Source organism: Grampus griseus, assembly GCF_964374135.1.
Source record: "Grampus griseus genome assembly, chromosome: 14".
Lineage (NCBI taxonomy): Eukaryota > Metazoa > Chordata > Mammalia > Artiodactyla > Delphinidae > Grampus > Grampus griseus.
This window is the reverse complement of record NC_139008.1, coordinates 9,752,612-9,766,062: the sequence shown is the minus strand read 5'-3', so window position 1 is coordinate 9,766,062 and position 13,451 is coordinate 9,752,612. Positions and strand designations below refer to the sequence as shown.

Below are 13,451 nucleotides of genomic sequence, written 5' to 3'. Positions count from 1 at the left end.
TCTCCATGGGGGCGGGGGGGAGGACCCTCAACTGCACAGCCTGCAAAATGACCATAAAGCTTGCAAAACTTTGACCATCTGATCCATAGACATCTTGCTGCAGGAGACAGGATTAGCTCACTGAAGTCTTAAGTGTTCTCCCCAAACGCATCAAACTTGTGTTAGCTGATCCATCACTATTTTGTACATACTATTTTGTATTTTCAATTGTTCCTTGTGGGCCCACTTATACCTCCAACAGATTCAAATCCAACCCCCCAGACCTCTCTGGCAACCTTGCCTGGCCTCCGCTGCTGCCCCCCATCTCTGGTTCTCTGCCTGTTCTTGCTGAGCTCCCTCTCCTTGGACATGGCAGCCACACCAGGCCCTCTGAGGCTCTTGTCAGCCATTCACACCTGAGTAAGAATTAGCTGGCAGTCCACCAGGAACAGGATCGAGACACACTCCTGGCACCAGGGTGCCAGTGAGCTGAGAGAGGATGGGGGAGCCCAGGGAACCCACAGAGAGAAGCAGAAACTGCAGGGGTCCTGGACCTCAGTCACAAGCTTTATTGTCTCGAGCACGGACTCGCCACACTTCAACAATTCCACTTTGGGGAAGGGAAGGGTGCGGGAGGACCTGGGGAGGGGGCGTGGCTGAGCGCACACTGGGCAGGCGCAGATGCTCACAGGGAAAGCACTTGCCACCCGCCAGCCCGCCCCGGGGGCTCAGCCCCTCCCGGTGTGGGCTTTTGGCTGTTAGTAGACTAATCTCCAGTGGGCAGGGCGGCTGCCTGACTGCAGGAAAGAGTAGAATTTGACTCTGGGTTAAGCCACTACAGCATTGCTCCTAGACCGTTGTTAATAAAACCGCATGCAAGAGCTACCGAAAGCCAACGGGGAGAGGGGAGGGGGCCGATGGGACTAACTGGCCATCCCCAGGATGGGCTGCTTTGGGGCAGGGACGTGAACACCACCCACCTGTACCCAGGAGCACTCAGAGGCTACCTGGGCTGCTCCCAGGGCACCAACTGCATACCTGTCCTGGTGCAATTCAGGAACACCGTGATGGGCCATCAGATCCCCCCCTCTAGCCCCTAGTGGGAGAGGCCCCTGTGAGCACTCTCCCTGAGCTGCGGGAGGAGGGGCAGGCCCTCCACAGAGACGCTGCAGGGTACAAGGCAGTCACCCATGGGCCCTCCAGCTCTAAGAGTGGGGGCTTTGGGCAGACGCTGTCTTTTCCCACCACGCATGAGGCTGGAGTAACTTGGCAGGGCTTGAGAGGAAGCGGGGGAGGCAGGGAGATTTTTCTTGTCCCAATCATCCTTGGGCTCTTTTCTTGGCTACAGAAGACAGGGCTTAGAAAGCCCAAGGCAGATGCCTTGTACCACCGAAAGGGGGCTGTTGGGTCATGTGTTCCTGTGCATGTGTGGCCACGCCCCCCTGAAGGCTCACCCACGTGCACCTGGCTGTGTATGTGCACGGTGAGGTCGCAGGAGCATTTGCAATGTGTGTGGTCACGGCCCTGCCAGGCCTGGGGCTTGGGCCTGGAACCCGAGGGTGAGCGTCCACATGGTCTGAGTGTGGCTGACTGCAAAAGTCCCACCTACATGGCACGTGTGCACGCATGACCCCTCTGAGTGTGTGTGTGCCAAGGGTCAGTGGGTGTATATGTCGGGGTCTGCGTGGGTGAGTCTGCAGGTGGCAGGCCCGGTTTCGGAACATCAAGTCAACCCAGGGGACAGCATATTACTGACCAATCAAAACATACCCAGAGCCCTAGTCCTGGGCCCCCCTGGGGCCGCCCTGCCCCAGCTCCAAGCCAGGTCACTGGGGGTAGGGGGTGCAGGAAGGAGAGGGGCTTCCAGACTTTCCTAATACCGTGGCTCCCGGCCTTGGTGACCACCCTCCGGCCAGCAGCTCGGAGCCGTGTGTGCGTTGGGGTCAGGGTGGGATCGAAGGGCCTTGCCCCCCAAGCACTTTGAACCTGGGGCCTCACTGGGCAGACGGGCTGAAGGGAGCTTGTACCACTGCATGAAAGAGGCTCAGTATGCGGGGACAAGAAGCCCTGGGGACTGCCTTGGCCTGGAAGCAGCTGCAGAAAAGGGGGTCCCCCACTGGCTCCTAAGGAAGGAGAAGCTGGAGCCCTCCTCTGGCCCCTTCCCGGAACAACGGCTCTGGGGTCTGAGAGGGACCCAGGAGAACGGGAAGAAAGGGAGGGCAGGGATGTGCCCAGAGGGCCACGATGGTCCTCAGGGCAGCTCCTTCTGGGCAGGGGGCCTGGCCGGATCACCTCGGCCTCCCCAAACCAACTCCAGAAACCGCCGGGGTGTCCAGGGCGTCCAGGCTCAAGGTCCCGGGGGCCAGGCCGGGGCTGTACCGCCTTCTGTGGAAGGTCGCGCTTGAGGAAGCCTCCTGGTCCGGCAGGGGGGTCGGGGTAGGGGATTGTCCGCGGTGGTGGGTACGTTATTGTTACACTGTTCTCTTCTCCAAAGCGACAGTCCTGGCCCCTGCCTGGAGGTGGCGCCGCTGGGGCAGGCTGGAGGGGCTCTGGTGTGGACCGGGCAGCTCCACAGTGTCCCTCAGGGTCAGTGCTTGTCCTGGAGAGAGAATGGGCTTGGTCAGCAAGTGTCTCAGTGGGCACAGGGACAAGCGGCAGAGGGGGTGGGGTGGGGCTGGGGGAGGAGACCCACCTGGGCCAGGTAAAGGGAATAGCATGTGCAAAGGCCCTGAGGCAGGAGCAGTCTCTTCGCTGTGTGTCTGGTGAGACAGGAGGCCGGGTGGGAGCAGTTTATGAGAATTGAGGGGAAGAGGCGAGAGCAGGTGGGTTTTACAGACAGCTCTGAGGGCCTGCACGGAGGCTGGATCCGAGGAAAGGAAAACTGGTGCTGAGACCCCAAGCCTCAGTTTTCGCGTCTGTAAACCAGGATGACCCCCGTGTGCCTTGCAGGACAAAGCCGCACAAGGTCTGGACATCAACTCCCAGGGTGCCTGGTACAGGCAGCTCCTCTGCAGACACAACCCCACCACGTCCCACTACAGCTCCGTGCCTCCACCCTGCTCTCAGGTCCTGCGCAGGGTCCCCTCCTCCCCGCGCCCATCTCTCTCTCTGCTTCTCACTCACAGGGCCAGGCCCTCGGCAGATGCTGTGGCCAAGGTTCTCCTGTCTCTACGTGAGCGCCTGCGGCCGTGGTCCCACTGGCCAAGCTGGAAGGACTAAGCCTTCCTTCCTGTGCTCCAGCCTCACTGGCCCAAAGGTCACGCAGCGAGCCAGGGACAGAGCCTAATCGGGCTAGCACCTGGGCCCCAGGTGGGCTCTCTAACACTGTGGGTGAATGCCAGTGGCTAACTGTGGGGTGGAGGCCACCAGGCACCCTCTTAAAACACAACACAGCAAAGACATTCCCAGCAAGGGAGTCAGGTCCATGAAGTTTTAGGAAACAAATTTTCCACCCACAATTTTATAAAACATAGACTTTACGAAGACTGCTTAAGGAAGAGAGAAAATATTCAGTAAAAAAACAAGAGGTGAAATAGAATATAGAGCACACTACCTACTCCATTAAAATAATTTAGGGAATTCCCTGGCGGTCCAGTTGTTAGGACTCCACGCTTCCTCTGCAGGGGGCCCAGGTTTGATCCCTGGTGGAGGAACTAAGATCCCACAAGCTGCGCGGCGTGTCCAAAAAAATAATAATAATACAATACAGTGTAGTAATTTATATGTTACTTTGCAACCATCACAGTAAAGACCGGCTCAGGCAAGATTCATGAATGGATGACGAATCCAGGGGACATCTGGGTGAGGAACAGAGGATTCACAAGGTCTTCCAGGGTCTCCACCGAATGCTCGTTAGGAAATAACCAGCAACTACACAGCGGAGGAGTCAGACAACACCTTGACCAGGTGATCAAGATTCACTCAGGAATGAAGGGCAGATGGACATCACACACCGCAGTCGTGATGCCCGGAGGAGAACGTGGCACTGACTGTGTATTCCAGCCTCAGTTGTAGAACCTGGCTCTGAGCAGCAGGAGCCATGGGACAAACCCCAAAGGAGGAATCTTCTATTAAAAAAGGAGGGAGGACGGTATTTCAAAAACGTCAATGTCGGGACTTCCCTGGTGGCGCAGTGGTTAAGATTCCGCCTGTCAATGCAGGGGACACGGGTTTGAGCCCTGGTCTGGGAAGATCCCACATGCTGCAGAGCAACTAAGCCTGTGCACCACAACTACTGACGCTGCGCTCTAGAGCCCGCGAGCCACAACTACTGAGCCTGTGCACCTAGAGCCCGTGCTCCGCAACAAGAGAAGCCACCGCAGTGAGAAGCCCGTGCACCGCAACAAAGAGTAGCCCCCGCTCACTGCAACTAGAGAAGGCTTGCGTGCAGCAACGAAGACCCAACGCAGCCAATAAATAAATAAATAAATAAATAAATATCAATGTCATAAAAATCAAAGTGAAGCTGAGGAAATGTTCTAGATTCAAGCAGACTAAACAAGTAAACAAGAGACATAACAAGTAAATGCAATGAGCTGACTCAACCTTAGACTGGATCCTGTACTGAGGGCGAAAGAGCTTTGAAGGCACTCCCGGGTCAAGTGAAGAAATTGGGTATGGAGGGTGACTGGATATAAATCTCGTATCAGCATTACATTTGCTGAGATTTTTTTTTTTTTAATTTTTAAAAAATATTTATTTATTTGGTTGCGCAGGGTCTTAGTTGTGGCAGGCGGGCTCCTTAGTTGTAGCTCTCAGCTCCTTAGTTGTGGCACGTGGGCTCCTTTTAGTTGCGGCAGGTGGGCTCCTTAGTTGTGGCACATGGACTCCTTCGTTGTGGCAGGCAGGCTCCTTAGTTGCGGCTCACCAGCTCCTTAGTTGTGGCATGCAAACTCTTAGTTGTGGCAGGCATGTGGGATCTAGTTCCCTGGCCAGAGATCAAACCCAGGCCCCCTGCATTGGGAGCGTGGAGTCTTAACCACTGCGCCACCAGGGAAGTCGCTGAGATTGTGAATTGTACTGTGTTTATGTAAAATCATGCCCTTTTTCTCAGGAATACGGACTGAAGTATTAAGGACCATGACTCATGCAATTATACTCAAATGGTTCAGAAGAATACTCCATGCATATAACACACACATCTACACATAGAGAACAAAAGATAAAGCAAATGGGGCAAAAGATTAACAACATGTTATGTTGGGGAAAAGGAGAGCTGATGCTCTAGGTGCTAATTTTATTCTTGCCACTTTTTTGTCAGCTTGAAATTATTTCCAAATAAAAAGTTAATGTCTAAGTGTCAACCATACTTCAATAAAGTTTTTTTTAAAAGTTAATGTGCACACACATCTGCAGACACATACATATACATATAACAATTATTTGCAGGAGTTCTGTTCTACAGAATCACACAGATGCGGAATCAGCAAATACTGAACCATTGCTCCCAGTGGAAATACAAAGTTCCTGCAAACCTCTGGTCTGACATTTTCGTTGATTGATCAATATGTAACCATGTTTCATGTGTGCTTCTGTTTAAAGACACCTCACTGAATATATATTGTTGACTCATTAATAATGAACTCAAGGACAGCAGCGCCGTAACTCATGCCTGAATGAAGCTTCTCTAAAGTACTTTCTGGAAGGCACATTGCAGCCTTCTCGCACTTAGGAACACTAGACAGCTCTTCAGCAAGACACTTGGGGACCATTTTAAACGGCGGAAATCACCAAGAAAAAAAGCATGAAAATGTGAAAAACATGTCACTAAATAGACCGTGAAAAGGACACTTGTTTGCAGAATGAGCTAAACAAGAAGGCAGCACGGTGTTTTGTATGAGCTCAGCTGGGAACATGCATGTCCGGTGATTAAATTTTTTCTCCACTCTGCACAGGTGTCCACGAATGACCAGGAAAGTGCTATGAGTATTGATTTTAGGGTTACAAATAAATGTTACCAAGTAGGTAAGTCTGCACATACGGAATAGTGAGGATTGACTGTACACCCATACACATACACACGTGTACATGCTTAGCAAAGTTCAGGAAGGATATCACTTAAAAATGCTAACCTTGGTCATCTCTGGGTAGAAGGGCTACTGGTAAGTAATTTTTTTTTTGGCTTCGCTGCGTGTCTTGTGGGATCTCAGTTCCCCAAGCAGGGATTAAACCCAGGCCCATGGCAGTGAAAGCACGGAGTCCTAACCACTGGACTGCCAGGGAATTCCCAGTATTTTCTTCTTTATATATTTTTAATTTTTTTCCCCAAAAGTTGCCCAGTAGGCATGTATTACTTTATAATAAAAGGTTTTCTTTTTTTTTTTTTTTTGAAAGAGAAACAAGGTTAAAAGAGCAGGATGGTAATTGAATCAAGTTTGACTACATTCTGTGAGCGACCCTAAAGCCGCTTGCACGATGTATCTGTGTATTTTTGGTGGCTTTTCAAAGTTTTTTTCCAGAGAGGTCGGCCTGCACAGGAGGGCCGTGGGAGTGGCAGAGTATCTCCCCGGGGCCAGGGTGCCCCTTACCTCTTGTTTGTGGGCCTTGTCTTGCTGATGGATGCCGTTTGCAGAACCGGAATTGCCGGTGGCCTGTAAGAGTCGAGGGCAAGATGCTGAGCAAGGTTCACCAGGCAGCGTTTCCTGGCTTGTCCACTAGATGGCGAGGTTTTCCCAACAGGACCATCTCAGGATCCAAACTCTGAGCAGAACCCATCAGAATAGGGGTCCCAAGACACACCCCAGGAAACACAGGCTCTCAGGGCATCTCCACCCTTAGTCTGAGCTCCTCGGGATAAAGCCATGTACCCCTTGGGCTGGGACTCCCGGGGCGCAGGGCGGAGTCTCTCCCCTCAGGACCTGGCTGAGACCCAGCTCACCTGGGACTTTTCGGGGCAGCCCCTCATCGCCTCCATGAGCCTCTCCACCTGCTGAGCCTGGTCCAGCGCGTCCCGCAGGGCATCCTCTGTGCTCATCAGCTGGTGCTGCAGCCGCAGGAGCTCCGGTGACGAGCACGAGGACGGCTCAATGAGGGAGTAGCGCCTCTGATCCGACAGGGACTTCTCTTTGTCCTGGAAGCAGTAGGAGAGAGGAAGAGCGTGTGCATGCGTGTACGTGTTGCAGGAGGGTGGTCTCTCCTTTAGGCCGGAAACTCATGTGTCCCGCCTCATCTCTGGGTCAGGCCTGAGAATCACCAAGATGCCCCTCAGGCCTCCCTCCCTCACCTAAGGGTCCTCTCTGAAGCATCTTCCTTGGCCCCCGCCCTGAATTCCCAGGGTCTGTCAGATGCTCCACATTCTTCAGGCCCCAAACCCAGGACCCCTCCTCCCCCTCTTTCCTTCTTGCACCCCCCCCGCCTCCCTCCACACTGTTTATGTGGGTCCCTCCTCTTCACCTCTAGACCTACAGCCTCATCCCCGAACCTCTCCTCAGAACCCTCCCCTGCCCCAACAGGACATGGCTTCCCCTCCCTTCCAAGTGCTCTGCAGCTGACCCCGCCCACCGTGGTACCTGGAGATGCACCTGCCTTGTGGGCAGACCAGCCTCCTCACTCCCACACGAAGCTTCCCTGCACTGCCCTCCCTGGGCCGGTGCTTCCAGGGTCCTTCTGCTCTGCTCTGACCCTCTACCCAAACCTCCCCCTCCACCCAAACCTTCCTCGTTCCGGAGGTTTTCTAACCACGAAGCCCGTGTGTAGTTCTCCCAGGGGGGCAGCTCCGTGGCACTGAGGACAGTGCAGGGGGACATGGGAGAGGCTCTCCTAGGGTAAGGGGCAGCCAGTCACGTGTAAATTTGACCAGCTTGTGGCCCACGGAGACAGTCAGCGTGGCTCTGCCCCCTCCGCGCGGCCCTGGGAAAGCCTTGGAATCAGAGCTCCCAAATCCACACCAGCCTCGGGGCCTTGGCTTCTGAGTTACGTCCACGCTCACAGCACCACGAGGACCACGTGTAACCAACCCCCTGCTGGCCAGACCTGCCAGGACTGAAAGGCCACAGGGCGGCTGGGCCCGGTGGTCCCCACACACACAGTTGGGTGCAGCCAGATTGATACCCTTCTCCCTTAACCCTGTAGGCCCAGGGCTGCTTCCATGGCTGCAGGACCCTCTTCTCCTTCCATCTCCTCCAGCGTGGCTGAGCCTGTGTGGCTGGGTGGGAGGGCAGCGAGGGGCTTTGGAGCAGCTTCCCCTGACAGCAATCCTGTCCTCCCAGACCCTATCTTGTCAACGTTCTGGAGTTGACCAGGCCCAGGAACCGGCCACAGGCTCGTCCTGAAGGTTGACCACAGGGGGATGGAGTGGGATGGTTCCGTCCTGTGCTACCAGCATCCCTCGCCTACCGCACCCCCACCTCTGGAGACTCTGCTCAGTCAGGCCCCTGTTCCCCTCTCCTTCCTGAGGTGGATGCATGAATCGCCACTGTTGGACCCTGAACAAGGAGCTGGTTTCTGGTTGATTACTTCTCTGGATAGTGAGCTCACCATCTGCCGGTAGCCCATCCCACCTCTGGACTGGTGAGATTCTTAGGAAGTCTTCCTCTGCACTGCATCACCCAGACGGACACACAGCCAACCACAATATCTACAAAAGGGGCCGCCCACGGCCCTTCACCAGGTACCTCGCTGACCCTGCCTGTGGTTCTAGGGGATTTTGAACGCTCCCTGTGACTTGGCTATCCCTGGGGTGGCTCCAGGAGGTCACCAGTCTCCATGGCTGACAGCAGATAGCCCCAGCCCCTCCCTGGTGTCTGCCATCCCGAGGCCGCCCCCTTCCCCACGTACCAGCCCGGTCAGCTGTTCCCGCAGACCCCGGATGTCATCCTTGAGTTTCTGCTCCTTGATCCGCCACTCGGCCTTGTGGACCTCGCGGCTCAGGTCCCTCTCAGGCCCTGGGGAGTGGCGATTGGCCTCCAGAAGCAACACACGCAGTTCGTTCAGGCTCCTGGAGGGGGCGGGGGGCGCACAGAACACCTGCACTCAGATGGGCCCCTCCTCTCCCGTGCTCCGCAATTTGCCAAGTGCCTGGAGACTGGCCACCCTGAAGGGGGACGCTGGCTACTAAGACAGCACCTGTGCCAGGAGGGGCCAGAGAGGAAATACAAGGCCCGAAACCGTCCAACCACAACCCGAGAGGGGCCAGAGAGGAAATACAAGGCCCGAAACCGTCCAACCACAACCCGAGAGGGGCCAGGATTCGGGGATGGTACGGTCAAGAGGACTTAGCCTTTCTTAGGATGATTTTGAAGTTTTTTTTAAAAAAGAGAATATTTGGAAGTTTGGGATTAGCAGATGCAAACTATTATATAGAGAATAGATAAACAACAAGGTCCTACTGTAGAGCACAGGGAACTATATTCAATATCCTGTGATAAACCATAATGGAAAAGAATATGAAAAAGAATGTATATGCATGTATAACTGAATCACTTTGCTGTACAGCAGAAACTAACACAACACTGTAAATCAACTATACTTCCATAAAATAAATTTTAAAAAGAGAATATAGTATTTGTTTAATTAAAAACTAAATAATAGAGAAGTAGAAATATAATGTACATATGAAACTTATATAATGTTATAAATCAATGTTATCTCAAATTAAAAAATAATAATAAAGTTAAATTAAAAAAACATTTATCCAAGAGAGCTAGCTCACGTGGCAAGACATTTTAAATGCCTGATGTCAAATAAGTTTTATTTCCTATGTCAACTTAATCAACTGGCAGTAGCTACCTGGAGTACTGTGGTGAGAATGATTCTGGGCTTTGCAGAAAAAGAGTGCAGTGATCAAGTAGCAATGTTTTCCATGGGCACAGCACGGGAGAAAAGGACACACACCTTCTAAGCTCTTTCCCTTGCTTGCATCTACTATAGAGGAGGGGAAAACTCCCTCTCTAGGTGGCCATGGGTAGTTGAGAACAAAATGGAAGTCTGCTGGCACTGACCCTTTCCCTTTCCTCCTTCTTCCTGCTAGGAATGATGGCTCCTGATGGCTGGAGCTTCAGCAGCCACCTTGCAACCACGAGGGAGAGTCTAGCAGAACCCAAGAGAACAAAGGTGTTGGCACTGATATCTTGAGCCACTGAACCAAATGCCAGCTACAGCTACCTCCAGATTTCTTGTTATGTGAGGAAAATAAATCTCTACTTGTTTAATCTGCTGATCTCCCACTCCCATCCTAAGTACCACAGAAGCATGGAGGAGCTCACAGTGGCCTACATCAACCAAGAAGAGCTTCAAGGAAGAGGTGGTGGGAATCCTCAATAATTTTTAAGAGTTTCAAGGTGTCCCTGGGCCCAGGATGCTTGGGAACCACTAAGCTTTCCTATAAGCTCTGCTTGGAGAACTGTGTTAAGAAGGATTCTGATGCTTCATCGGAGCTTAGCAGTGCACAGTATGGTGATCATCGGTGATGCCAGCCATCTGTCCACCGGGTCTATCCCTGCCCCGCCTCGGGAGAAGACTGGCTAATATTAACTGGGTGGAGTGAGGGTCAGGCAGGTCTGAACACACAGCCCACGGCTGACTCACCGCTCCTTCCTGAGCAGCTCCTGGCTGATGAGAACCAGCTGGCCCGAGGCATCATGGGTCTTCCGGGACACGGCCTCCAGCTCCACCTCCAAGCGCCGCTTCTCCTTCTGGAGGGCGTCCACCTTCTTCTCTCCCGACCTGCACTTGCTCTCCAGTGCTAAGGGCCAGCCGGCAGGGTAAGGAGGGAGAGCGCTGGGATCACCGTGGGAATCTATCCCACCTGGGGGCCAAGGCCCGGGCAGGGAGCAGGTTTCCCAGGGGTCACAGGGACACACTTCACTGAGTGGGCCTCTCTCGTCCTGTAGGGCCAGGCAGCGAGGGGCCGAGAAGAGCTACTACGAAAAGCAGACCAAAGCTCCCACACAGTAGCTGGGCCCTCTGGTGTCAGGAAAGCAGTCCACCCTTCCCGAGACAGGGCCCGGGTACGTACACTGTTGCCTGGACAAGGAAAAGCTAAAACTTCACCTTGGCCCCGGAGGAATCTGAGGTCAACTGACCTTTGTCGGGACCAATTATGCCACGTGAACGTGATGGGAACTGGATAGGAGTGGGGGTGGGAACCATTTCCCAGGATGGGGGCCGTCTCATGGACACCACCAATGGCATTCTGGCGGACAAGAAGCAGGGCCAGTTTGTCACCAGGTCACAAATTCCAGACCCCCCCCCCCCCCGTCTCTCCCTAGTCTCCCCTCTGGCCTCATTCTCCCTGTGCCTTGCTTTCTGCTGTGGCCGAAGACCTTCTGCCTGATTCTGAAATCCTGGTATTTCTTCTAGGGGCTGGTGCACAAATACTGTATCAAAAGGTAGAGAGACTGAAACCCAAGGGTCTTCAAGCCCAGAAAGTGATAACTAGTGATGCAATTTCAGAACACAGAGAACACAGACCTGGCTCTGAGGAGAGAAGCTGGCTGGGGCCCCCAATTATATTATGGACCGAGTGTGGGCTACTGCTCCCCATTCACTGCTGTCCAGGTGGAAGCCCAGTGCATGGGAACTGGGCCAGGCCGCCTTCTCCTCAAGGCAGAGTGGGGGAGGGCACCCTGACGCAGTACCACCCACCCCCTGCTGGACTGGCACACGGCCCAAAGAAAGCTCCCCGCATCTGCCTTGAAGGAGGGAGACTTACCACTTACTTGGGCCCTGAGCGTCTCGGTCTGGGATGTTAAGGCTGTCACCTCTTTGTCCCTCTTGTTCAGCTTGTCCTGCAGGCCTGGGGTGAAGGGAGAGATGAGGGGCCATCAATACTCCAAGGCCGACACTGCGGTCCAGTGGGTGAGGGGGTGCCCCTTCCATCAAAACCCTAAAATGGGGCCACACTTGGCCTCAAGAGTCCAAGTTCTTCCTCATTCCAGTGGTCCCTCTGGGTAACCCACCCTGAAGAAGAGGCACCAATACTGTGTGGTCTTGGGCAACTTAACTCTCAAGGGTCTCAGCTTCCTCAAGTGAAGAATGGGGATAGTAATGGTGCCCAGGTCACTTGGCCATGTGCGTTCAATACTGGACAGCCTCAGAACAGTCATGAAAAAGATTCACGGAAAGTGCTAGAAAGGTATTAACTTTCTGTAAGTCAATTTATAAATTTGACATGATACCAATAAAAACACCATCAAGATTGTAATTTTTGTGGAACTAGATAAACTGATTCTAAAATCGCTTGGAAAAAATAAGCAAGGCTAGCCAAGAGAGTCTGGCAAAAAACTTCTTCAGAGAGTTAAACACACAATTACTATATGACTTAACAATTCTGCTCCTAAGTATATACCCCAAAGAGCTGAAAACAGGTACTCAACAAGTACCTGCGCATGCAGCACTATTCACAATAGCCAAAAGGTGGAAGCAACCCAAATGCCCAGCGACAGGTGAATGGATAAGCAAAATGTGGTGATGCGTACGATGCCAACATGACTCAGCTATAAACAGGAATGAAACAGACATGTGCTATAGCACAGATGAATCTTGAATATATTATGCCTAGTGAAATAAACCAGACATAAAAGGCCACATATTGTATGGTTCTATCTATATGAAACATCAAGAATGGGCAAATCCACAGAGACAGAAAGCAGATTAGCAGTTGTCAGCAGCTGCAGCGAGGAGAAAATAGACAGTGACTGATAATGTACATGCGGCTTCCTTTTGGAGTGATGAAAATGTTTGGGAACTAGATAGAGGAGGTGGTTGCACAACATTGTGAATGTATTAACGCCCCTGAATTGTTTGCTTCAAAATGGTTAATTTTATTTTACGTTAATTTTGTCTCGATTAAAAAAAAAAAAAAAGAATGGCTGAGAGAATTTTGGAAAAGCAGAACAGGAAGACTAGCCCTGCCAGTAACTGAAATATAAACAAAGCTTCAAAACACTGTAGAAATGGCACATGAAGAGACAGACAAGTCATTGGAAAGGAATCGAAAGTCTAGAAATAGAGCCAATTACCCGATGGAATTTAAAGATGGTAAATATGGTTAATTCAAATCAGTGGAGGCAGGAGATGAGGTTTTCAAAAATGGTACTGGCATAAGTGGGTACTCTTGGGAAAAAAAATAAAATGGATCCTTACCTCACACCTTATAGAAGAGAGAATTCTAGATGGATCAGAGATTTAAACATAGAAAATGGAACTTAAAAGGTACTAGAGGAAACCACGGAATACATTTTAAAAATAATAAACCCAGGATCCCAAAAAGAAAAGACCTATGTTTAAAAATCTGCACGGCAACCACCACCCAAAGAAGAGTCAAAAGACAAACCACAAACGGGGCGAAAATGTTTGCAAAGTCATATATAAGTAGTTTCTAAAAATCAACAAAAAGATCAATAACCCAACAGGGAAAAAAATGGGCAAAGGATGTAAGGAGAAATGGCAATAGAGTGTCACTCACAGTAAGGGAAAGGCAAGTTGAAGCTACAGCGGGTAACATCTTTTACAGCTGAGATAGGCAAAGATCA

General features: G+C 52.0%; 1 protein-coding gene across 1 annotated transcript in view; it reads right to left on the bottom strand.

Annotated features, from left to right (window-relative positions):
• Positions 1 to 533: 533 nt before the first annotated feature.
• The window catches only part of CLIP2 (CAP-Gly domain containing linker protein 2), a gene marked incomplete at its 5' end in the record, with an annotated part of 57,209 nt that continues 44,291 nt past the window's right edge, over positions 534 to 13,451 (bottom strand). Inside the window, 6 exons of the mRNA XM_082671525.1 lie at positions 534 to 2,578; positions 6,507 to 6,569; positions 6,857 to 7,048; positions 8,755 to 8,914; positions 10,504 to 10,660; positions 11,630 to 11,713. Coding sequence (XP_082527651.1) covers positions 2,567 to 2,578; positions 6,507 to 6,569; positions 6,857 to 7,048; positions 8,755 to 8,914; positions 10,504 to 10,660; positions 11,630 to 11,713 — 668 coding nt within the window. The 3' untranslated portion in view covers positions 534 to 2,566. The remainder of the gene's footprint in view (positions 2,579 to 6,506; positions 6,570 to 6,856; positions 7,049 to 8,754; positions 8,915 to 10,503; positions 10,661 to 11,629; positions 11,714 to 13,451) is intronic.